Below are 24,006 nucleotides of genomic sequence, written 5' to 3' on the forward strand. Positions count from 1 at the left end.
CGCGCGCAGGCGCCGGCGCCGCAGCGGCCCCGCCCGGCCCCGTCCCGGCGTGCCCCGCGCGGCGGGTGAGAGGTCGCGGCGGCACCGAGCCCATGGCGGTGAGGGCGGCCTGAGGCGGCTGCGCTCCGCTCCCTCCGACCGACCATGCACAGCCTGGCCACGGCCGCGGTGAGCGCGCGGCTCCGCGCCCCGCCGGGCGGCGCTGGGGATGGGGCCCCGTTGCGCGGGCCGTGCGGGGAGCGGGAGCGCGGCCGCTTGGGGGGAAGTTGAGGCCGCGGGGTGGCGGCGCCCCGGTGAGCTGCGTCCGCTCGGCTTCAGCGGCGGGGTCCGTTTGGCAGCTGCCGCGCTCCCGCCGCTCCGTGCCGGCGGCGCGGGCGCTGCTGCGGCCTGGCGGGTCGCCCTGCTGGGTGGCCCGGCTCTGCCTCGTGTGCCTCGCCGGCGCTTCCCCTCCTTCCCCCCTGCCCGCCCTGCTCCCTCCCTGCCCGTGGGTGGATGCCTCCTGCAGCCAGTCCGTGTTTTAAGGTCCCTTTAAGAACCGCTAGCAAAGGTGGCAGCAAAAGCAGGTTTAGTACAGAAGCGGAAGCGTGACGAATTTGGTTGATAAGGTTTGCTCTGCTTTTTAAAAAGCACACAATTAATTGTTGTAATTAATCTACAACCAAAATAAATCCAAAAAGTTATTCACAGAGTGTGTGGAGGAGGAAGAGAAGGGAAGAAGAGGATAAGGACAGGAAAGGGTAGGATAAAAAGGAATAAGGAAGACCCTCCCACTGAGGCAAAAGGTTCAGAGTACATCTTCTTTAAGTGACCTTGAAACCCTTATCTGAGGCACCTCCTGCGTGCCCAGCCACTCCTGTGCCCTCTGGGGAGCCGTTTTACTGCTGGCCTTGACTGCACAGGGAAAGAGTAGATAGTGAAAAGCCCCTCAGGGCAGCAGTGCTGCCTGTCCTACTTCCCTTTTGCCCCGTTGCGGTGCAGTTCCAGCCATGGCTGGTGCTTGGCCTCTCCCCCTCAGGAAGCTGCCAAGATTGGATGTGGTGCCTGGTGTTTCAGGCTGGCAGGAGTGGAAAGGTATCTTGGCCTGGGTGGGTTCAGAAATGGAAGCTGGGTTTGAAGGATGCGGTTATTGCTTTGTATCTGCCACGTGACTGGGTTTGTGTTCTGGTTTTCTCTCCTCCAAATGCTCGTTCATGGCATGTGTAAGGCTTCCTAGAGCTGATTGAGTCTGTGTGTGGGAGGTGTATTGCAAAACCAGCAGTTAGAGCTCTTTCTGATGAACTTAGGTCAAGGGTCTGGTTGGACTACCGAGCTAATGAGTAAGTAAAATTTTGATTAACTTTTGAGGAGTTAGAGAACTTTTAAGTTTCTCCTCTTTGTTTAAATGCTTGTGACTCTAACTGGTTCTTGGAGTGTTGTCAGAAACTTCTCATTTGAAGTACTGATCTCCAGAGCATGGAAGGGTGTGCCAGATCAGGTAAACTCTCTTAATCAGCATCTACATTTTTACAGGACTGTAATTCCTAAATGTTTTTTGAAATGCATGAAGGACTCCCTTTATGTGTATCCACATTAATCCTCTGTCTGTGTTCTAGTTACCTCTCATTCTTAAAGACAATTTTTACAAAAAAAATTTATTTCAGAATAGAGAGCAACTTTATTTTAGGACTCACTTGAATTTGTATGTAATTTATGCATAGTTTGTGCTAGCTGGTAGTGTATTGAAATGTTTCCTACCACAGTCAGTGAGCTTAGACTGGAGATGACAGGGAAGGGTGTTTGGCTCTGGAGATGTGCTCAGGACCTGGGGTCAATAAAGTCACCTCTTAGGTCAGGAATTGGCTGAGGAAGGATTCCCTTTGGGATTGTGAACACTGCTGTGATAAAGCTGTGGTGAGCTAGAGCAGTGGTCTTCATACAGTGATGCTGATGGCAGAGCTGGCACTTCAGACTGGCCTCCAGTCTGAAGGCATCCCAGAGTGCTGAGGACAGCCTGGAACCACTAAATGTACCTGTAATTTGCTGTAGGGCATTGAAAGCCCAGCTAGAGTCAGCTAATTCACTGCTGTGGAAGTTCAAAGTTCATTTTTGGTGTTTCTGAACTGATGGGCTATCAAAATAGTTTAAAAAGCACATTATCCAGTTAGTCAACGTCCAGCTTTGACTGACCAGGACTTCTGCTAGTGTGCCTAGCAGCAACTGCTCAATTAGGAAGATAAAACCTTTTGCCTAAATCAATTTGTTATGTGAGTGTTAGAGATGTCTTTTCTTCAAGAAGGAGAAAAGGTGTTACAAGATTTTTCCTGACCTAATACTGTTGATAAGTTTTGCTTTCCCTTTGTGCAAAAGAAAGTCTGTCCTGGAGCTTGCAGGATATGTGTGACTCTCAGGGTTCCCCAGAATTTTGGGTCTTAGAGGGAGAAGAAGAACCAATAATGAAATAGGGAAATGGGATAAAAAAAAGTCTTTCCATATAAACTAAAACAAAAAGAGCAACTGTAGAGCCTATGAAAAACAGTTTGTTCTGGCTAAGGCAGATATTGGACATCATAAACTTAATTGTCTGGAAAATCTATTTAGTGTTCTCTAGGGATCACAAGCACATGATTGTGCTTTTAAGGGGTCGATGTATTTAAGCTTACAGGAACTGAAACTTCCAGTGAGTCTAGAAAAAATAGATGGAAGCTTTAGATAACACAATTATAACAACATTATTGCTACACTGCTTGTCAACCCACCATCCCACATAAAAACAAATGAGCTCTGTTCATTCTCCCTCTTTTTTTGAGCTTCTGTGTAGAAGTTAGCATTGCAATTGCACTCACAGTTGTAGGAGCGCAAGAAACTTGGCAGGATCACTAATTTAATTTGAGATTTTAGGGAAAAAATTGCAAGTTGAGTAGGTGAGTGTCCTGGTTCTGACCAGAACAGAGTTAATTTTTGCATTAGATGGGAAGGAGCATAGCTAGGCCCCAGAGATTATTCTGTGCCACCTCACATCATTTTTCAGGGAGGGAGGAAGGACTTGGTTTGAGTTTGGACCAGTGTGGCCCATGAAGCAGTTGGGTATTGTAGGGGGTGGTTTCTTTTTTTGTACCATCTGTCACTAATATTAGTTAGTTTTCTTATCTCATTGCTGTTCCCAGTAAATTGTTGGTTTCTCAACCTGTAATCTTTACCTTTTGTGCCTCCAATTCCCCTTTCCAGTTTGGAGTAGGGGGACTGGGAGATGAAGGAGGGAGGGAGTGAGTGACAAGTGGTTTGGAGTGGTTTCAGTGGGAATACTAAATTGGAGATTACCATCCCTCAACCATGACAGTGAGAAAAAAGAGGATAGGAGGAAATATGAACACCTAAAACTAGCTGTTGTTAGCTGAGAGTACAGGGACTGATAACACCATATGAAATATGAACACCTAAAACTAGCTGTTGTTAGCTGAGAGTAACTGATAACTGATAACACCATATTGGCTTGTATATGAGCATTTAAGTTAAATTATGCAACAGAGCTGGCTGGAGGAGAGGGAAATCCCACAGCTGGGGAAGAATCTCTTTGGACATGACTGTGGAAATAAAATGGAGATAAAACAGAGGAGGGAAACCTTTGCAGACACAGAGAAAAAAAGCTGTTGGTGTCTGGCAAAGGTTGAGAAGTCTCTCTCCATCCCTCCTGCACCCCTCTGGGACTGCCTCTGTCATGTGGCTTCAGGTTTCACTGCAGCCACTTTCAGTTCCTGAGCTCCCCTGTATTCTCCTGTGTGTCTCGGTGGTGAGCAGCTTGGTGATAGCGTTGCTGTCAGCCTGGTACAGGCTCTGCTCGCATCTCTTGTGGGGAGCACATGAAAAGTTTCAGTTGGGGTTACAAAATAAAGAAACACAGTCCTGTTCCCAGCTGGGATCCCAGTGCACAGCGGGATGCAGAGCTGGTTGCATGGTGGTTGGGCTGGCTCAGGAGCAGCAAGGACCAACAGGGCTGTGCTTGGCTTCAATAATAACCACTGCAGCGGTGTTTGAAAAGGTTCTGACCTGCATTTTGGAAGTGTTCACAAAGGAGGTTTTAATGATGGTTTTTGTCTTCCTCAAAATTTTGTATCTGAGTCATCAAAGTATCTCCTTAGGAAACCTGCAGAGCATTTGTTTGCACCAAGTGCTGTTTGTGCCAGCAGAGGCAGGAGACAAAGTTTCAGTGAAAGACTTGTGCCTTGCCTTCCCCGTAGAAGATACAGTCCTTCTTTTTCCTCTTCCTCTTTTTTTTTTTTTATTAAGAACTTGTTGATCTTGATACTGTTCTTTCTCTGATGTTTCAAGAGAGGCAGAAGCAAAATTTGGATTTCCCCTGAGTAGTAGAAAATGTGTTTTGGCCAGGAATACCGATCTACCCTTCTCTGGGCTTATTTTGTACAGGAGTCAAATCATCCTGAGATCTTGCACAAAGTCATTCTTGAAAAATTCCCTTTTAGCTCCATGCGTGTGAACAATGTGCCTGGTATCAATACAAGCCATAGGTAACACCAGCTGTTTCTGGCTGTGGCCAGTGTCATGATGATGCTGAGGCAGTGAAAATTTTTCTTTTGTTCATATGAGTATTTTTCTCATGTGCATTGGGTGAATCTCATTGGCAGTTTCCAATATCATGGGTGTTTGTGGAGAGAAAAAGGTAACCTCTGCCTTACTCTGAATCTGTGGAATCTTGCACTTGAAGCATGAAATAAACACATGCCAAATCCAGGTGGAGCACATGATAGCTGGCTGAAGTGTGTGTGGCTCCCCAGGAGCTCTCCTGGCAGAGGTGGGCAGCACCTTGGCTCTCAGTGCTGAATGAAGTTACAAAGTACTGCTTGACAAGGGGATTAAGAGAGACTGTGTTAACAAGTCAGGCCAGGAAATAAAGCCTTAGAATTTCAAATAGATGAAATAGTAAGACTGATCTAAGGAAGGGATGGATCCATGTCCAGGACATCTTAACAGGGCTTTAGGTCCTGCCCTCTCAGTCAGGAGTTTGTTTTTCTGTCAGATTGTGGGAACGGTTTGGGTGAGAACTGGATAAAATGTTTGGACTGAAGCTTTCCTGTCTCCTCCCAGCCTGTGCCAACAGCACTGGCTCAGGTTGACCGTGAAAAGATCTACCAATGGATCAATGAGCTGTCCAGCCCTGAGACACGGGAGAATGCACTGCTGGAGCTGAGCAAGAAGCGCGAGTCCGTGCCTGACCTCGCCCCAATGCTGTGGCACTCGTTTGGCACGATCGCAGCACTGCTTCAGGTGGGTCAGGCTGTCTGTCTTTATTCTGTGCTGTAGCATCAACATGTTGCAGAGCTTGTGCATCCATCAGGTGGATCTGGGGAGGAACTGGTGGGATCCCTTATTGCCATTGCTTGGGAGTATGTCTTTGTTGGATCAGGTGGTGGGGGCAGCGGATGAAGGTTTGAATGCTCTCCTGTGACTCCATGTCAAATTGACTCTGACCCAGCTCTGACCTTGCATGGGCAGCATGGTTGCTGCCATGTAACTTGAAAGTAACTTGGTGAAAGCAGACTGCTGTCACTGCATTTCCTTGCCAGTCAAGTGCTTTGGTGTAGCTTTCTGAGATTTTTCTCCTTTAACTTTCCACCTTCTGTTAATTTTTAGGAAATTGTAAATATTTATCCATCAATCAACCCTCCGACTTTGACAGCCCATCAGTCCAACAGAGTCTGCAATGCTTTAGCTCTTCTGCAGTGTGTTGCATCACACCCTGAAACAAGGTAAGTGTTTCCAAGTTGTGTGAGTTTTCTGAGGTGTTGGTATTGACAGCCCATGTGTTTGACTTTAGAAGCACTTTAGTTCCTTTCTTTTTTTCACTTGAGAGAAGTGAAACAGACAACAGAGCTGAAAGATGGGCAGCTGCCTGCTGCTTTTACTTGTTTGCATGGATTATCAGGATGACAGCTTTATGGTCCTAAATGCATTGCATTCCCTGGATCGCCCTGAGATCTTGCAAATTCTCAGAACACTGGGTTGTGGCAGCTTTTGGGAGGTCAGCCAGAGCTAAGGGTACCTTTGTGTTGAGTGCTGTGTGCAAGGATCCTTGAGCTTACAATTACTATCTTGGTTAGAGCACAATAATACCAAGGTTATGGGTTCTATCCCCATATGGGCCATTCATTAAGAGCTGGACTCCATGATCCTTGTGGGTCTCTTCCAACTCAGAATGTTCTGTTGATGTCAAAAAAGAACTCCTTAAATTTCAGCTTACAGTTTTTTAGACCAGCTGTTGAAAGGGTGGAATGAACAGGACTGTCTTTCCCAGGCAAGTGTGAGGCAAGGGAGCAATAGAAGAGCCATTTTTGGAGTCCTCAGCCAGTGTCTGACTTCATGTTTTCTCAGTCTGTGCCCAGTCCATGTCAGCAGGGAAAAATATGATGTTGGTTCAGCCAAAATCAGTAGCTAAAACTCAGAAGGAAACTACCCAGAGGTCCACAATCTCATATTTCTGTTACTGCTGAGCAGCAGCATAGCTGAAGTTGGTTTTGAGCTACTGCAAAGCAGTGTTAAACAGCAGCGCCCACCATGAGATGATATCCAAAGAAATAGGGTAGTTTTACACGACTCACCTTTACATGTAAAGTTTGAACACTGAAAATGGGAGAAGAATTTTGTATGATTGTGCAAGAGAGCTTCCATCTGTTAGAGCAATCTCCAGCATTCTACCTGCAATTTTTATTTTTCACTACTGCCAGAAGGCAGTGTGAGGACTCTTGGGGAAAGGTATTGGTGCACATTTAAACTCTGGTGATGCCTAAAGCTCAGCCAGTCTGTGTTTCTGAGAGGTACTTTTCACAGGCATTGTGCCTGACAATCCTTGCCATTGGGAACCTGCAGGGTGAAATGCAGCCGTGAATGCTGCAAAACAGAGGGTCTGGGTGGCAGGAGGAGGTAATAAAAACAAGGTGGTGTGCTCAGTTCCTGGTCAGCTGAGGCAGGAATGCAGGTAATTGACAGATCAGGTGTTAGGTTTTGTGCTGTGCCCAGTGCAGGATTTTCTTTGTGCCTTCTCATCAGGTAATTAAGTGTTACCCACTTTTGAGGAGCAGTAACAATGGGGTTTCCAGGAATAGCCTGAGGCTCTGTGTGGTAATGCTAGATTGTGTGCTCACTTCATTTCCCTTGTTGTTCCCATTGTGTGTTCTGTCTTTCCTGCAGATCAGCTTTTCTGGCAGCTCATATTCCTCTCTTCCTGTACCCCTTCCTGCACACGGTCAGCAAGACCCGTCCGTTTGAGTACCTGCGGCTCACAAGCCTCGGAGTCATTGGTGAGCAGCCAGAGGAACACTGGAGCACTGATCTCTTACTGAGCTAGAGCAGCTCATGCTGTGGGCATAGAGACCTGCATGGCCAAAGTCAGAGGTCTCTTGTTACTGGGATTTTCCAAGTCCTGTAGCAGTAAGAGAAGGAGCTGCTCCTTTTCTGTTGTGAAGGCAGACTCCTCTTCCTTTTCACTTATAAAAAACCCACCAAAGTCTAAATGCATTCCCAAAAATATGTTTATTTGAGTACAAGTACCTGCAGACTTGTTGTACCTTCACCCTCAGCCCTCCCAGCTAGGCACTGGGATAGGTGGGTGCAGGCTGGGCTTTCTCTGGGTTTCTGTCATTGATTGGCTTGGGTGTATTTTCCCTGTCTTCCCCTCATCCTGTTTTTTTTTTCTACTTCCTTCTTTCTGCCCAAACAGTTTTTCTCTCAATGCATAAAGAGTCTTAAAATGGATTTCTTCCTCCCAGAATTTTCTGTGGGTGCCATGATTCTTTTGTGTTTGTGTTACTACTGAGGGAGAGCCAAGAGTGCATCCCCTTTCTGAAAAATAAATGACCCCCAAACACATTACTTTTACACTGATTACTTCTACCCTGCCAAAATGATTTCTTCTCCAGCCATGTGCTGCAACATGTCTAGGATGACAGTTCTCTGCTTGGCATTCAGACTGAATTGTTTCTGGGGAGGGCAGAGCACAGGCCCTTCTTGAAAGGTGTAAATTTTGAAACAGTTCATCATTTACTGATTTTGGATTTTGTTTTTACTTCAAGGGGCCTTGGTGAAAACTGATGAGCAAGAAGTGATAAATTTCTTATTGACAACAGAAATTATCCCCCTGTGCTTACGTATTATGGAGTCTGGCAGTGAGCTCTCCAAAACGGTACCTTTTTTTTGTTTTAATAAAGACACGTCCTTGTTCATCTCTGACTGACCAGGCAGCCAGTGCCCTGCAGAGCTGGCTTCTCTGCTGTTGCAAATGCTGGGACAGTTCTGGGTGGAGTTTTTACCTCCTCAAAAACCACACACACCATGACCTGAGGCTGCCTAAGTGTCCTGGCAGTAGTTGGCATCTTACGCAACCTGAATCCTGTCATCTTGTACACTCTAATTTGTGTCAATCTCTTTGCTTTAGCCAGAGATGCCAGGCATTGTGTACTGTCCTGCATTTCATTTTGGCTTCTAACTTTCACTGAATAAAGCATTTGCTGCCTGCTGGAAGACTTTTTAACTCTGAGGCTGACTTGAAAAGAGCACCACACAAAGGCTGTCCCTTTCCAGGGTAGATAAGTTGTTTATATGCTTTGTTTTCTGCTTTCCCCCATTCTAGGTTGCTACGTTTATTCTTCAGAAAATCCTCCTGGATGACACAGGGCTGGCATATATCTGTCAGACTTATGAGCGGTTTTCCCACGTTGCCATGATACTGGTAAGATTATTTGTTTGTGAAGTGTTTATATCTAAAAAATAAAAAAATATGCTATAGCAGCCAGCCTCTTCAACAGCTACTTTACTGGTGTCTGGCTGGAGCATAGGATGGGGGAGGCAAATAATTCTTGGGCTAATTGTTTGTGCTTAGTTGTTGCTAAGTGCTTGTGGCACTGTAGCTCTGCTTCCATGTTTCCTTTGTATACTTCTGCTTTGCATGTCAAGAGAACACATATTAGTTGTGATATACTAAGTCCCCAAGACAAAAACAGGTAAACCTCTTCAGAGAAGAAAAAGATTTTCCGGAGTTGTGTTTCCATTTGTAGGTGGGACATGAATTGATTTGATTTTATGTAAGAATGATCACACAGTTCGGGTCATGGATCTGTGTCCCATCTCTGTCTCTCATAACATGTTGAAAGAGCAGGGCAAGTATATATCATACTTTTCTTCATAACAGTCCCACAGCTGCCAGCTACTTTCAGCTTTGGATTTCTGGGGCCACTCATGGGGTTTCTATGTAGTAACCCCCAGTGTTTGTCCCATCCACCCCTTGAACCCATGGAAACTTTTTGCACCCACATTGTCTGTGGCCAAGGGGTTTCACGGGTTTCCTGTTTGCTGCCTGGAATGCCACCCTCTTTTTTTTTTCCTTTCTGAATCTGGTTCCTACTAGCTGCTGCATATGCTCTAATTTTTATGTTGGAATACAAAGAGAGCAAACAAGTTTTGTCCATTCTGTGATCCTGTAAAAGGACGAATTTGGGTACTTAAAATTTGTTCACCTGAGGAGTAATAGCCCCAGCTTGAACTTTATCTTTGAGTTTGCCAAGGGGAATACAAATCTACCCTGGAATAGTTATTGCCATGCTTTTTTGTGTTTGTTTGCTTTTTAAAGGGTGGTTTTAGGAGAAGAAAATGCAGCAGTAAGTTAGGCACTTGGCAGTGCTGGTTCTGTGACTAAATGTTAATATTTTCATTAGGAATATTTACTTGTCTGTTTTTGCAAATGTAAAGAAAACATGGCCTCCTATTCACCCACAAACAGCAAAACATGAATGATTTTGAGCCATGCCATTTCCAGACATGAATTCTTGCTTGAACACAGAAGGATGTGGGTGTGTAAAGCTGTGTTAGCCAGTGTAGTCCCACCACTGGGTGAAGCACTGGCAGGATCAATATTCCATAGTGCAAGAGAGAAAGATGAAAATGTTAACAGACTTTTTCATTGTCTATTTCAAAAGTCAGGATAGTGTACTCCTGTCTAATGAGGGTGATGATTTACTTCCATATCTGCTGATAACTGAGTAAGATGTCACACAAGTATTATATGCTTTTAAAAGAGCAAGTTAGTATTTTCCATCCAGGAGCTCTCTGAGGAGCTTGTGGTTATTTTGAAGAAATAATAGGTAATCCTGGGGAATTGCTAAGAACAGGAAGCTTGCAAAAGGGCAGATGAGGGGGACCTGCTAATTGCTAACGGCCAGGATATCCAAATAGAGGTGAATTTGGCTAATGGGGAAAATGGTTAGTGCTCGCCAGTGTAGTTTACCGGAAAGAAAACAACTTGTTTGGCAGATGTGATTGACTCCTAAATACAAGCCTGCAGTCTTAAATTCTTCAGAGCAGGTGTGTGAAGGCATCCACACTGTTTGCTCAGCTGGGCATGTTCAAAGGTGCAGCCATGTGCAAAGTCCTACTTAGTGTGAGAAACAGAGAAGATCTGTCTATGCCTTGCTTCCCTGGAACAGCTTCACGAGGGATGTAGCAGAAGGAAAAAATACTCTCTTGGATGCATGCTAAGACCAGATGAGGATCTTACTATGTATGTGGGTGAGCCCAGTCCTATGGCCTGGCTTTCCAGGGTATTGCTATTGTCTTAAAAGGATGTTGAAATGAACGGAATGCATATGAGAACAGGGGGTGTTGCAGAGCTTGGGACCACACCTCATGGTGTCACTCAGCCTGAGCTTATCAAAATGTTTGGAATGTGTCTGTCTTCCATGAAGGGGAAACCCCAGGGTCTCTTTAATCTCACAAACAGTTGCTAAGTAGTCCTAGAAGGCAAAAATTAAGCAGCAATGAGATGAGCTTTCCTCGAGCTGCTGGGAGAACCCTTTCCAAGTCATGGCAAGCTGCTATTCTCAAAGGCATCTTGGCAAGCAGCACCAGGCTCCCTGCGGGGTGTCTAGAAAAAGGTAAAGGGCTGTGCTGCATGCGAACCCAGAGTAAGTGATTTAATGATCTTTCCCAGTCTCTGTTGATTGTGAAGCTGTTCTTTCAAAGACTTTAACTGGTGGCACTGGCCTCTGTCAAACAGGGTAAAATGGTCCTGCAGCTCTCCAAGGAGCCATCGGCACGGCTGCTGAAGCATGTCGTCCGCTGCTACCTTCGCCTTTCTGATAATCCCAGGTAAACATTTTAGGAGTTTGGGCAAGGGCTTCTCCTGTGCCCTTGGAAGCACAGTTCTTCAGTTCTCCTCCACAGCACCCACCTGGAGGAAATCAAGGTTCCTGGTCTATCAGCTTTAGTTCAGTGGAACATGGGTGGGGTTTTGCTTTGATTTTTTTCTTGCTAGTCACAGGAGCTTTTATGGTGCATGGGAGAAACAGTCACTGTTGGGGGATTGTGTAAATTCCATCTGTGCAGGTTACTACTGCCTGAGCTCATATGTAGCTTGAACAAGATACAAAGGAGGGCCTGAGGTGGAAGGCATACTATGCCTCTTCCACATCAAGACGGGCTGTTAGCAGTAGATGAAATTCAGTTGAGAGAATACAAACTGATCTCCTGCTAACCAGTAGCTCTTCCCAAAGCTTCTGGGAGTGTATTTGTTGCCTCAGTCTCTCCTAGCATTGCATCACTTTGCTGCTGGGTGTCGGGGTGCAGGGGCTGCTTGGTGGGGTTTAGTGTGAGGGGTGGGAGCTGTGCTGGCTGCTGAGTGCCACCTGCTGCGGTGCTGCTGCTCAGTGCTTTCCTTGGCTGGCTCTAGCAGGGAGACCTCCAGGCAAAGGAGCGCTGTGTGCCCAGTGGGGTTTGCTCCCCTCTTGCCCCTGTGAGTTTATTTGTTGGGCCCCGTTTCTTGTCTCTTGATGTAGGGCACGTGAAGCTCTCAGGCAGTGCCTTCCTGACCAGCTGAAGGACACCACCTTCGCCCAGGTCCTGAAGGATGACACCACCACAAAACGCTGGCTGGCTCAGCTCGTCAAGAACCTGCAAGAGGGTCAAGTCACTGACCCACGGGGCATCCCTCTTCCTCCGCAATGACTGCTGGGGGAGGTGGGGCACTGGGGGAGAAACAGCTCAGGTTTACAAAGAACCAGGAACAGGTGACCTCTTCTGCAACAAACTGGGCACGCCAGCTGGCTGCTGGCCTGTCGGACCATCCCACCCAGCCAAAGGGCTGCTCTGTAGAGTGCAGCAAGCCTCCGGGGATCCCAACACCAGCAAATGCTGATACTTCAGCTTCAAAAAAAAATCAATAAAAACAATCTGTGTAGATCCCAGTCTCTCCGGGAGGCTTGGGTGGCATCTGTTCCCCCACCTCCAGGCAGGGGGTAGTGCAGATGTCCACTCTTCCAGCAAACTCAGCCTCTGCCCAAGTGGTGCACAACAGCAGGTATGTGCACCACATCCCTCCAGTTCCTTGTCAGTTCTTGTTTACATGTTTGTTTAGATGAGTGAACTGAATAAAAGCTGATCCAGTTGTTTTATCCCCTCCTAATACTGCTACTCAGCTGCAAGTAGTCCAGGGACAGCTTTTTTCCCTGCCAGCACATCCTTGCTCCTGGCTCTGCATCCGTCTGTCACAGTGAGCTTCTCTCTTCCTTTCCTTTGGCATGGAGGAAGTGGCTGCAGCCAAGCCACTGCAGTGCCTGTCCCAAGAGGAGGGGTGGATTACTTGCAATGAACCCATGTGTCATCAGGTTGCTTCCCAGAGCTCTGGAGAAGGATTGTGCCTCCTGTGCTGTAAATAGTTCACTCCCATAGCAGACCAGCAGCCAGAGGCTGATGTGTGCTGGTCTCTCATCTAGACCTGGGAAGGCTGCTGGCTGGCTTATCACATGGAGCTCAGTGTGAGGGCACCTGCCTTGAGGTGGTGGTCAGGCCACCAACTGCTCTGCTGCCTGCAGGCTCCAGGTACGCTGCCTTCTGCACCCGCTGCTGCCCGCCAGGCGCCTCTCAGTCCTGTCCCCTCCCTTCCCCCCTCCTCCCGCTCCTCTCTGCCAGCCAGGTGCATCCATTTCAGCTTTGAAACCTGCCTCGGCATCTGCCACGGCCCCACTGCAATTAAACTGGACCAGCAGCCACTTACCTGCCGCCCCTGTGCCGGGGGCTAATGCGGCCGCAGCGGGCTCTCGGAAGCAGTGGAGGAGCTCCCAGGCTCTGCGGCAGCAAAGCCTGCTCTTGGCTGCAGGCAAGCCTGGGCAGCTACTTAATTTCTCCCCCCTCTTCGAGTAGCCCATTTTGCTGATCATCTGCAGTGTCGTGCCAACAGTGTCTTAAATCCCATCATTTCCCTTCCCTCCTCCTCTCACAGCCTTGCATAACAAGGGCAGAGCACAGCCTCTTCCTTGCCCTCGGGCTCCTGTTTTATAACCATTGCCTTTTCCCTCTTTTTCACCCTGACCTTGCCAGGGTGTGAAAATGCTTCTGTTTGGTTGATTGTTTTGTTTTTTTTTTTTAATTCCGATTAATAAATAATAAAACCCCAGCCAGCACAGATTGGTCCTGGTCTGGTCTCTCGGGGGAGTGGGGGCAAGCAGCGCGGTGGGGATTTATTGCAGATGGGAGGAAGGGCGGGATGTGCCGTCCTGGGGGTATGAGCGCGGAAGAGTGGCCTTTTCCCAGTGGGAAATGGCTGCGTCCCTGTGGCGCCGCATCTCTTCTGGGACAGGTAGTGCGGAGGGGATGCTGCCCTCCAGGAAGGCAGCGAGCGTGCCAGGGTGAGAGCAGTTGCCTCCCTGAAGCGTCTTTGCAAGCGCTGCCGCACTGCCCCGGCGTCCAGGTCTGTGAGAGCATCGCGCACCCCAAAGTTCAGTCCCTGCCCCTCACCCTTTGCCCCCATCTCAGCCTGCCCTAAGGCTGCCCCAGCTTGGATCCCCATGGGTGCAAGCGGCTCTGGGGACAGACAGGCTCAACCGGAGCATAAGAATGGGGGCTCGACCCCAAACAAGGGGCGCCGCAGGGTGCTCCCAACCCTGCCGGCCCCTCCGCCGCCTTCTTTACCTGCCCCCCCGGCTCCGCCTCGGGAGTGGCGTGACCTTAATCCGAAACGACCTTGTGCGGCAGCGGCTGCGGGGCGTGCGGGGGCCGGGGGCGCCCCGCGGGGGCGGGGGGCCGGGGGAGGGCTCGCTGCCCGGGCGCTGCCGAGGGGCGGGCAGCCCCGGCTCCGTGCGGCGGCCGGCGGTGGAGCACCGGCGGAGCGGAGCGCAGCGGAGCGGCAGCGGAGAACGGGTACGGAGCGGGCGTCCTGCGGAGGGGAGGGGGCGACGGCGGGTATAGGGCTGCGACCTCCAGGTTCTGAGACCCCCTCTCTCGGGCTGCGGTGCCCCGGAGCGGCTGCACGGTTAGGGTGGCGTGGGACAGAAATGCCGGCGGTTTTGTCTCCTTTGCCATAAGGTGTGATTTGTCCCCTGAGCTCCAAATTCCTTGGGGTTTGCTGCCCCATTCCGGAGCCCCTTGTCTGTTCCCCGCTTCACCTCCAAGCCCGTCTGCCCCCGTCAGCTGCCGGCCGAGCAAAGCTCTCGGACAAGGGCAGTTTGTAGGCGCACCGAGGCAGCGAGGTGCGGAGGGTGCCTGAAGCGGGGTGCGGGGGTCATCCTTCCCTCTTCTGGCACCCTTACCCGTATGGGGGCATTTTATTCTGCCGGGCGACTCTGCACTGGAACGGCTGGGGACCGCTCACACTCACTGGCCCTCCAGCTCTTCTGGGGCCTCTGTCACCACCAGGAGAGACGCTGTGATGGCTCAGAGTGTGCTGGGGTAGCCGGGGCTGTTCTGGCAGCAGGCAGCTGCCCTGCGGGAAACTCTCGGGTTGGGTTTCTCCATACCCTGGCTCTCCTCCCGCTTGGCTCAAATTCACACTGGGGCAAGGGGGCCTGCGTGGGGCCAGGCTGTGAGGGGCTCATGGCATCCCTCTCGCAACTGGAGAGAGCAGAACAGATGTGTCCTTGCACTCACATGCTCTTCCTTGTGCTTCCTTGGCTTGGAAGGGGGCATCCCTTCTTTGCTGCACTTGTGTGGAAGGCACTGCTCCATGGTTGGGACTGGGAATGCTTGGGCCATGCTGGGAGCCTGGAAGGAGGGAGAGAGGGAGAAATTTAGCTCCAAACTCTCAGTGCGGTTAATGGGCCCAAGGGCTACAAGCTGCCCCTTTGCATGCTGCTACCTTGTACACATGCATGGCAGGGTGCCAAGAGGACAGAACTGCTGGTGGCACTGAGCCCATCTTTGTCCCAGTCCGGCATGTCTGCCTGCTTCTACAGTTCTGGTGCCACCCCAGCTTCCCTAAGACATGCCCATCTCCCTCATCTGCTGCAGCACAGGGGCTACAGAGCTGGTGAGCACCTGGAAGAGGCTGTGCCAGGCTGGGTGTTGCTGGAAAGTGCAGGCAGGGGGGTGACTGGAGTTGTTCCCTCTGGTTCCTGCGGGCCATGGGGTGCAGGGGCTGGGAGCACACTGTGGGGGGTGGATGTGGGGCACTCCTGGAGCTGTGCTAGCCAGCATCGGGCACCGACTCTGAAGGGCACAAGAGGAGCACCGGGCTATCCCCCATTTTTAGGTGTGGGCATTCCAAGTCCTGGGCCAGTGGGTCAGTGCCCTGTGGGTTGGATGTGGGGGGATGCAGGCACTGCAGCAAGTCCTTGCAGTCTGAGCCTTGCAAGAAGGACCAGTGTTGGGAAAGCACGGCCGCAGCACTGGGCGCTACTGGAAGGCATTTGGGATGGCACCCCAGCTACTCCATGTGTCCAGCAACATGTGAGGTCCCCAAGAGTGGACATACGATCCCTATGTGCCCTGGGGACAGCCAAATAGCCATAGCTTGCTCCACAACTAGGGTCTCACAAGAGCAGGGCCACAGCCCTGGCCCGTGCTGTCCTGCCCTGCTGAGCCACATGGAGCAGGGGGTGGCTGCTGTCTGGCCTGAGAGCCCACAAGGGTCTGGCAGTTGGGCTTGGCAGCTGCCTGCACGCTGACGGCACCGGCTATTCCCAGCCCTGCACGACCAGTGCCTGTGCTGAGTCAGGGACCTAGGGCACAGCTGCCACCCACACCCTGGCACAGAGCCCTTTGCTCCCAGGGACCCTGGGGCCCCTCCTGCACCCAAATCCCAGCCCACCAGCTGTGGCATCCGCTCCTCCAGGGCCCAGCTCCAGCACCTGGGTGACAGGCGCATCCAGTGATTTGTCAGCGTAATTAAAGTCTCAACAGCCTAATCAAAGCCTCATTGTCCAGTAGTATTTATAGTCCCACTCACTGCCATGTGCTCCCTGTACAGCTGCGGGTGCAGTCACTGCCTGAGGTGCTGGTATTCCCTGTAGAGAAGAAGGTGTAGGAACTCAGGGTCATTGCTCTTCCTTGCTATCACAGCTGTGCCTCTCCCTTACTTTCAAATTTGCAGGCTGGGGGTTCTTTCCTAGGTGGTGGGTGTGTTCTTGGGCACTGCCAGAGCAGTTTTTCCTGGTTTCAGGCGCTGCTTCTTTCCTGGGAGCAGCAACCTGGGAGCAGCAGGGCTCTAGTACCCGCTGAGCTGTGGGGCGTCAGTGCTGGCAAGTTTTTTTGTTTTCCACCAACACCTTTTGAGCTCCGGCTTCCCGGTAACACAGATTAATATTTCATGAGTTGGCGGTGTGAACTCGACACTTAAGGAATGCAATGACCCAGCAGGAGACAGACACAGGTGCGCTCAGATGCGGGCAGGGGCACACACACCTCGCACACACGTGGGTATGCCTGAGGCCCACTCGGCAGGACCTGGGCACAGCATGAGGGTCTGACCTTGCTTCCCCCAGCCACTTTCTCTCTTCCCTCCCCAGCAGCTGCCAGCGTGGAGAAGGCAGAGCTATGGCATCGCTGCTGTGCAACGCCCGTGAGTGCCCCAGAGGAGATGGGTGCAGGGCAGGGCATTGGGCCATCTGGATTTATGCCGAGGCAAATCTGGCTTCTGGCTTGAGCTCACCTTGCTGCACTCAGAAGCATACCTACCCCACCATGGCCACTGGGATTTGGGCTTGGAAGCACCAAGGGTGGATGGGAAGGGTTGATGGGGAATTACCCTGTGCACCTCTTTTGGTGGAGGGAGTTTGTTTCTGGTTCGTCCCTCCTCCCTCACAGACTGAGGGACCGTGTGTGACCCCAGAGGTGAGAGGAGGCAAAGTACCAGGGTGCAGTGCCTGGGTACCCCCACCCTCAGTGATGCAGCCCATGCTGCCCCCAGGCATCCAGCTCACAGACACGCTGGAGCAGATGCAGCAGGGGACTCTGATGCGCAAAGTCAAGTCCAAGAGCTGGAAGAAGCAGCGTTACTTCAAGCTGCAGGAGGACTGCATGACCATCTGGTACCAATCCAAGAGGACAGGCAAAACTGAGTCTGCCTGTGAGTACCAGCTGCTGTGTGGGCCATGAGGCCATCAGTAGGTTTTAGAGTGAACAGGAATGTGAAGGTATGGAGATTCTTAGGCCATGCTTGCTAAGGGTGCTGGGGGATTGAAGAAAGGCTCTGCATGCACGTGTGATCTCTTTTCACCCACACCTCTCCATGAAACATCCTGCCCCCAGCAGGACCCGTGGGGTCAAAAGGGCTGAGTAGAAATTGCAGCTGATACAAATGGAACCTCTGGAACGCCAGCGTAGGAGTAAGCAGACAGAGGGGCAGATGGATAACTGGCTGACTTGATAGTTCAGTGGTTAATGGATAGATAACTAGCTCAGTGGATGGATGGATGGATGGATGGATGGATGGATGGATGGATGAATGGATGGAGTAGAAGAAGGAATGGCTGGAAGATGTCTGTGGGCGGTGCCCCTTGCCCTGTGGTCCTTGTCTCCTACAGACAGGCCTCCCCTCCCTCTGCCCCAGTCTCCATCAGCGATGTGGAGACGGTGCGGGAAGGGCACCAGTCGGAGGTGCTGCAGAGCGTGGCTGAGGAGTTCCCCCCTGAGCGCTGCTTCACCATTGTCTTCTACGGCCGTCGCGGCAACCTGGACCTCGTTGCTGGCTCGGCAGAGGAGGCACAGTGCTGGGTACAGGGCCTGCGTCAACTCATCGAGGTGGCCACCACCATGGACCAAAGGGAGAAGATAGACCAATATCCTTCCGGAGAGCACCACTCTGCCCCCCACACCCACTGCTGATCGCCCCCCAGGCCCTGTGTCTTCAGCCTTACCCCAGCGTGTGTGTAGCTGTTCTGGGTCTCACCACCTGCATCAGTGCAGGGCACAGGAAAAGGAAAAGATGCCCTCTGGTACTACCCAGCCCCTTTTCTCATAGCCAAGGTCCTTTCCCTTAACATTTGCCCTGGTTTCCCGCACATGGATTCGTGACTGGTTCCAGAAAGCTGACAAGAATAAGGATGGGCGCATGAACTTCAAGGAGGTGCAGCGTCTCCTGAAGATGATGAACGTGGACATGAACGAGGATCATGCCCTGCGGCTCTTCCAGGTATGCACTGCACCTGAGAGCCTGGGGCCATTGGAGAGGGACTGGAGGCACTGCAACTAGCTGTACAACACCTCCTTGTGAAATATCTGGTCACATCCATCCATCCATCCATTTGTTCAGCCAGCTACCTGTTTACCCAAACAAACATCCGTTTGCTTGTTTATTTGTTAAACTAACATGCTCTTCCTTTCTCCCATTCATTTGTCCATCCAGCTGTTTATCTCTCTACCCAGCTAGGCAGCCTTCTGCTTTCTTATCCCTCCCTTCCATCCATCCATCAGTCCGCCCAGCCAGCCCTCCATCTGCCCATTCGCCCATTCCCCCATTGATCAATGCCTGCCACTGGTGTGGGGTCTCTGTGCCCTCTCTTTGGGGTGGGAGAATCCTCCCACAGCAACTTTGGTGGCCAAGACTCCCTGTTGTGCCCCATCTGGATGCTGAGGTAGCTCCCTTGCAAACAGGATGCTGACAAGTCAGAGTCGGGGACGCTGGAAGGGGAGGAATTTGTACTCTTCTACAAGGCTCTCACGCAGCGTGAGGAGGTGCTGAGCCTCTTCCAGGAATACTCTGAGGATGGAAAGAAGCTGACACTGCTGGAGCTGGCGGATTTCCTGCGGGAGGAGCAGCTGGAGGATGAGGGCACAGAGGAGCTGGCCATGGAGCTCATTGACAAATATGAACCATCGGAGACAGGTGAGAGCTGGCTCAGACATCAGCTGTGCTCTGCTTGGGGGCAAGGAGGGGTCACAGACTCACAGTCCCACGGCAGAAGCATTCCCAGCCCCATCCTGGTGCGAACAGAAGACTCACCAAGGTGTGATCTGGGTGCAGTTTCCCTTTATTTGGTCCGTTCCTGGGCCATTTTGGTGTAGAAGTTTGACCACCCATGCTGTGCAAGCACCAGCTTAGGGAGCCACTGCCCACCTTTCCAAAGTTACTGCCCTGCTGCATCTTTCTGTGCCCCAGACTCTGGCAGCAGCTGTGGCCATCAGTTTATGGATTCTGGGAGCCTCCAGCAGCCCTGTTTGCCCCCATTTTGTGTCTTACACGTCCCTGGCTGTTGCTGAACCTCCCCCTGTGCCTGCAGCCCGGGCCCGCCATGTGCTGAGTGCTGATGGGTTCCTCATGTACCTCTGCTCCCTGGAGGGCTCCATCTTCAATCCCCAGCACCGGGGGCTGTGGCAGGACATGAGCCAGCCACTCTGCCACTACTTCATCTCCTCCTCCCACAACACCTACCTGATAGAGGATCAGATCCGGGGCCACAGCAGCATCGAGGGCTACATCAGGTAAAGGGACTGCTCCCTTCCAGCTGCCCTCCAACACCCTCCCACCCCAGGGTCATGTCCTGAGCAGCTCCACAGGGTAAACCTCAGAAGCTCCTTTGCTCCTCTGCAGTCCAGCACTCCTCTGGCCATGCCCTGCATGCAGCAGCATCCCCACCCTTGGTGGGTGTCCCCTGGTCCCTTAGGGGTGACACCCATGGGCAGAGGGGAGCGCAGGGAGCTGGTGCCCTGGATGAGTGCAGGGTTCCAGGGATAACAACCCATTCCCAGGGCTCTGAAACGAGGCTGCCGGTGCCTGGAGGTGGATTGCTGGGATGGGCCAAATGGGGAGCCCATGGTGTACCATGGCCACACCTTCACCTCCAAGATCCCCTTCCGGGAGGTGGTGAGCACCCTGGGGAAGTACGCCTTCAAGGTAAGGCACCCTTCCCAGGTGCTGGTGGCGGTGGTGGTCCTCAGTGGGTGAGGATACATGGCAGTGGTGGGTCCCTGGAGGGGGAGTGGTGCTGAGGCTCACAGACCTGGTGATGCAGCAGGACTGGTCACACTGTGGGGAGGAGGGTGGCTGTGTCACTTTCTGGGGGATAGCACTGGGGGGTCTGACCTACAGCCTGCACTGTGCTGTGCCAGGGCTTGGGGGCTCATGCAGACATGGACTGCTGGAGGTGCAGGGGTGAGATGGGATGTGAGGGATATTGGGGGATTGGAGGGGTATGAAGGTCTCAGAGGAGAAACAGACACAAGGGGCTCCATCCTGGCACTGATCACACCTGGATGAAGCCCTTGTGAGAGCTCACCAGCCCCACCAAGGCTTATTTCCAGGTGTGCATGTTGCTCCCTCAGACCTCGGACTACCCAGTGATCCTGTCCCTAGAGAACCACTGCAGCATGGAGCAGCAGGAGGTCCTGGCCCAGCAGCTCAAGGACATCCTGGGGGAACAGCTCCTCACCACCACCATCGATGGGCATGTCCCCACCCAGCTCCCATCCCCAGAGGTATGGACAGAGCACGGCTCTGCAGGGCATCTCTGTCCTGCCTGAGAGTGCAGTCAGGAGGTGGATCTGCTGTTCAGAGAATAGGCCAACCTGTTCCAGCATGGTCCTGCCCTACTGGAGCATTTGAGGACACTGGGGATGGGTGCTGTGTCCTCCTATTCACAGAAGTGCCAAGGCTGTCCCCAGGGGTGTCTGCCCATGTCCTGCAGAATCAGACAGCGGGGCAAAACCCTCCTACCCCATCCCCTTCTGAGTGCTGAAGGGAGCTGGTCGAGCTGGCCTCCAGCAGTGCAGGACCCCAGGGCACAAGGCCCATGGAGGCACTGGGAAACTCGAGGTGCTTCTCTATCCCCCACCCCACAGGAGCTGAAGCACAAGATCTTGCTGAAGGGCAAGAAGATTGGGCGGCTGGAGGACACCCTGGATGGGCCAGGGGATGAGGCACCTGATGTGTCTGATGATGACAATGGGGCAGAGGCAGAGGAGGAGAGGAGGAGAGCAAAGGTAAGTGGCCCAGGCTGGGGACCAGCTGGGAGAGCTGAGCCCCTGGACACAGCTATGAGCTCAGGTGACATCTTACTGCTTAGAGGAGAGACAGAGACTGCAGAGACATCACCAGGCAGGGTGGACAGCCTTTTTTGTCCCTGGCCATGCCAGACCTCTCTTTGTTGTGGTGGCAAAATATTGGAGGTCCCCTGCTTGCTCGGTCAGGAAGACTGCTCATAGTAGGGATGCTGCCACCCACCAGCACACCCCTGGCTGCTCTTACCTGCCTTGGCTCTAGGGCCCCTGGCCTGGGTGAGTGCTGGTGGATCGTGCTCCCATCAGGAGGGTCCCAATATGGCTCTGCCTTGCAGAAGGACAAGGAGACCTTGGCACAAGCATTGTCCGACTGTGTCATCTACTGCAAGAATGTGCCCTTCCGTGGCTTCCAGGAGGCACGCAGCCATTCCCGGCCCTCGGAGATCTCCTCCCTCTCTGAAGCCAAGGCCAGGAAGCTCATTCGGGATGAAGGTGAGATGAGGGGTGCAGTGGCACCGGGTGACTGGGACAGAGTAGAGGGGGCTGATGGCTTCCTCATGGGTAGTGCCAAAGCCTCCTGACACTGGGGTTCCTTCCCTCTCTGGGAGAAACGGGGTCCAGTGGGGCTGTTCTCTGGGGTTTGGCTCTGGTAGGGGATGAGGTTATTGGCTTAGAAACAAGGCAGGACACCTGGATTCCTGAGCAGGGAGAGGGATGAGAATTAGTGGGTGGGTGCATAGATAGATAGATGGATGGATAGATAGATAGATGGATGGATAGACAGATAGATAGATAGATAGATGAGAGGATGAATGGATGGATGGATGGATGGATGGATGGATGGATGGACGGATGGACAGTACATGTGGGTGACTGTACAGGTCAGAGAATGACCCCACAAGTGGGCCTCCTGCTCTATCCCTAGGAAATGAGTTTGTTCGCCACAATGCCTGGCAGCTGACACGCATCTACCCCAGCGGCATGAGGACTGACTCCTCCAACTACAGTCCCCAGGAGATGTGGAACGTGGGCTGCCAGATCGGTACGGCCGGGGTGCAGCAGGGCTGTGGGCTGGGGACATGCCCTGAGTCCTGTGCTAAATGCCACCCTCAACACCTGTAGTGCCAGCTACAACCCCATCTGGAGCCAGGTTGGGTTGCCAGCTCTTGCACTGCCCTGGGGACGTTCAAACATTATCACCTTATTATCACCTTATTCCCCTATGCAACTCCACTTCTCTCTGGCTGTGGGGACAGGCTGGTTTTCAGCTCAAAGCAGAGTGTGGTATCTCCAAGCTGTTCTGAACCCTTTTCCCTGCCACCTCCCTCCAGTGGCCTTGAACTTCCAGACAGCTGGCATGGAGATGGACCTGTGTGACGGGCTCTTCAGCCAGAATGGCTGCTGTGGCTACGTGCTCAAACCACCCTTCATGAGGGATGGGGAGACTCTCTTCAACCCCAGTGACCCCAGCAGCCGGGAAGGCCCTGGCCCCGTCACCCTGACAATCCAGGTACAGGATTGTGGAGAGACCCTGTGGAAGCTGTGACAGTGTCCTGGGGCTCTGTTGGTCCCAGACAGATGGGGACACTGTTGGGCAGTGTGCTGGAGCCAAGCAGCCTCACAAAAGACAGATTTGGCCCTGCAGGTAATCAGTGGGCAGCAGCTGCCCAAAGTGGCCAACAGCAAGGAGGGAGCCATCATTGACCCACTGGTGCGTGTGGAGATCTATGGGGTCCCTGCAGACCAGGCACACCAGGAGACCAAGTACATCGAGAACAATGGTGAGACCCACAGCAGTACCACAGCCCCTGCTGTGCCCAGGCACGCTCCCTGCTGTCCTTCACTCTCTCAGCACCTGCTCTCTCTTCCCAGGGTTTAATCCCCGCTGGGATGAGACACTGCAGTTTCAGATCCATGTGCCCGAGCTGGCCCTCATTCGCTTTGTGGTGGAGGATTATGACAAGACTTCCAGGAATGATTTTGTGGGTCAGTTCACCCTAGCATTTGCCAACATCAAACCTGGTGAGTGGCTGCTGCCCAGTGGTTTTGGGCACCCAGAAGAGCCCTGCAAGCATGCCTGGGGCTCAGCTGGGTACTAGAAAGGAGGGTGGGATTCCAGCTAGCCAGAACCTTGCTGTCCTTCCTGCAGGATATCGGCACATCCATCTCCTCTCAAAGGATGGCACCAGCATCCCACCCTCTTCCCTCTTTGTCCACATCCGCATCACTGAGCCACCTGGCCCTGAGGAGGACTGAGCTCGTGGGGTGAGCAGCACCCAGATGGAAGCCATAGAGCCAGCTCCAAGTAGCTGGGGCCACAGAGCCAACCACCTTGCCCTCTTTTTGAGCTGTTTCTGTCATCCCTGTGTCATTGTTGCTGCTGTGATTCCCTTTGCAGTAGCCTCTGAGGGCTGTGAAAAAGCACTGACCTCCCCTTTCCAGGTTCAGCATGCTGCTGCTCATGTATGAGTGTGGAGTCTATGCCAGTGGAGCTCCCTGTACCTGCCACAGGCACCCTGCCCTGCCCCACAGTCAGAGCTTTACTGTGGGGAGGAGAGATGGTGTGTGGCCCAGCTCTGCTGCAGGGGCTGGTCCCCTTCCAGTCAGGGGAGCAAGACTGGAGCTGTGCAAACCCCAGGGCTGGGCACAGCTGGGAGTGGAGCTGGTCCTCACTGCCCCCTAACCTTGCAGAGCCCCATCACATCCCTTGGCCCCTACAGCCCCAAATTAACCCTTATCCCATCCTTTCTCTGTAAGCAACTTAATAAATTGTTCAGTGACAAACAGGTTCAGGTCTGGGTGCAGAGGTGCTGGGGAGAGATG

The 24,006-nt window shown here is 52.3% G+C and overlaps 2 protein-coding genes across 8 annotated transcripts; both read left to right on the plus strand.

Moving 5' to 3' along the window:
* The first annotated feature begins 33 nt into the window (after positions 1-33).
* On the plus strand, positions 34-13,436 carry CNOT9 (CCR4-NOT transcription complex subunit 9). 2 transcript variants are annotated; one of them, XM_041473215.1, is made up of 8 exons: positions 34-168; positions 5,080-5,259; positions 5,626-5,741; positions 7,180-7,289; positions 8,061-8,170; positions 8,618-8,716; positions 11,036-11,127; positions 11,808-13,436. In XM_041473215.1, exons 1-8 carry the CDS (start codon positions 145-147, stop codon positions 11,980-11,982), a joined length of 906 nt encoding a protein of 301 aa, XP_041329149.1. In that variant the 5' UTR covers positions 34-144; the 3' UTR covers positions 11,983-13,436. The 2 variants fall into 2 exon arrangements, with proteins under 2 accessions (XP_041329149.1, XP_041329150.1); XM_041473216.1 differs by having other exon boundaries at positions 11,814-13,436.
* Positions 13,437-14,066: 630 nt separating this feature from the next.
* PLCD4 (phospholipase C delta 4) lies at positions 14,067-23,967 on the plus strand. 6 transcript variants are annotated; one of them, XM_041472878.1, is made up of 17 exons: positions 14,067-14,172; positions 16,758-16,807; positions 17,156-17,314; positions 17,798-18,026; positions 18,250-18,379; positions 18,841-19,072; positions 19,467-19,668; positions 19,936-20,080; positions 20,509-20,661; positions 21,025-21,165; positions 21,519-21,675; positions 22,109-22,225; positions 22,515-22,693; positions 22,829-22,964; positions 23,056-23,205; positions 23,333-23,448; positions 23,626-23,967. In XM_041472878.1, exons 2-16 carry the CDS (start codon positions 16,783-16,785, stop codon positions 23,437-23,439), a joined length of 2,262 nt encoding a protein of 753 aa, XP_041328812.1. In that variant the 5' UTR covers positions 14,067-14,172; positions 16,758-16,782; the 3' UTR covers positions 23,440-23,448; positions 23,626-23,967. The 6 variants fall into 6 exon arrangements, with proteins under 6 accessions (XP_041328812.1, XP_041328809.1, XP_041328808.1 ...); XM_041472875.1 differs by having other exon boundaries at positions 16,755-16,807; positions 23,333-23,967; XM_041472874.1 differs by having other exon boundaries at positions 23,333-23,967.
* The last annotated feature ends 39 nt before the right edge of the window (positions 23,968-24,006 follow it).

This window comes from Pyrgilauda ruficollis, unplaced genomic scaffold (assembly GCF_017590135.1).
Source record: "Pyrgilauda ruficollis isolate IOZ18807 unplaced genomic scaffold, ASM1759013v1 scaffold3, whole genome shotgun sequence".
NCBI classification, from domain to species: Eukaryota; Metazoa; Chordata; class Aves; order Passeriformes; family Passeridae; genus Pyrgilauda; species Pyrgilauda ruficollis.

What these genes read in the sequence shown, in the direction of transcription:
- CNOT9 (XM_041473215.1), top strand. Translation starts at nt 145, where the DNA reads ATGCACAGCCTGGCCACGGCCGCG. An exon ending in GCATCACACCCTGAAACAAG is followed by an intron (nt 5,742 to 7,179) that starts GTAAGTGTTTCC and finishes TCTTTCCTGCAG; the next exon opens with ATCAGCTTTTCTGGCAGCTC. An exon ending in CACAAGCCTCGGAGTCATTG is followed by an intron (nt 7,290 to 8,060) that starts GTGAGCAGCCAG and finishes TTTTACTTCAAG; the next exon opens with GGGCCTTGGTGAAAACTGAT.
- PLCD4 (XM_041472875.1), top strand. Translation starts at nt 16,783, where the DNA reads ATGGCATCGCTGCTGTGCAACGCCC. An exon ending in ATCGCTGCTGTGCAACGCCC is followed by an intron (nt 16,808 to 17,155) that starts GTGAGTGCCCCA and finishes TGCTGCCCCCAG; the next exon opens with GCATCCAGCTCACAGACACG. An exon ending in ATATGAACCATCGGAGACAG is followed by an intron (nt 19,073 to 19,466) that starts GTGAGAGCTGGC and finishes CTGTGCCTGCAG; the next exon opens with CCCGGGCCCGCCATGTGCTG.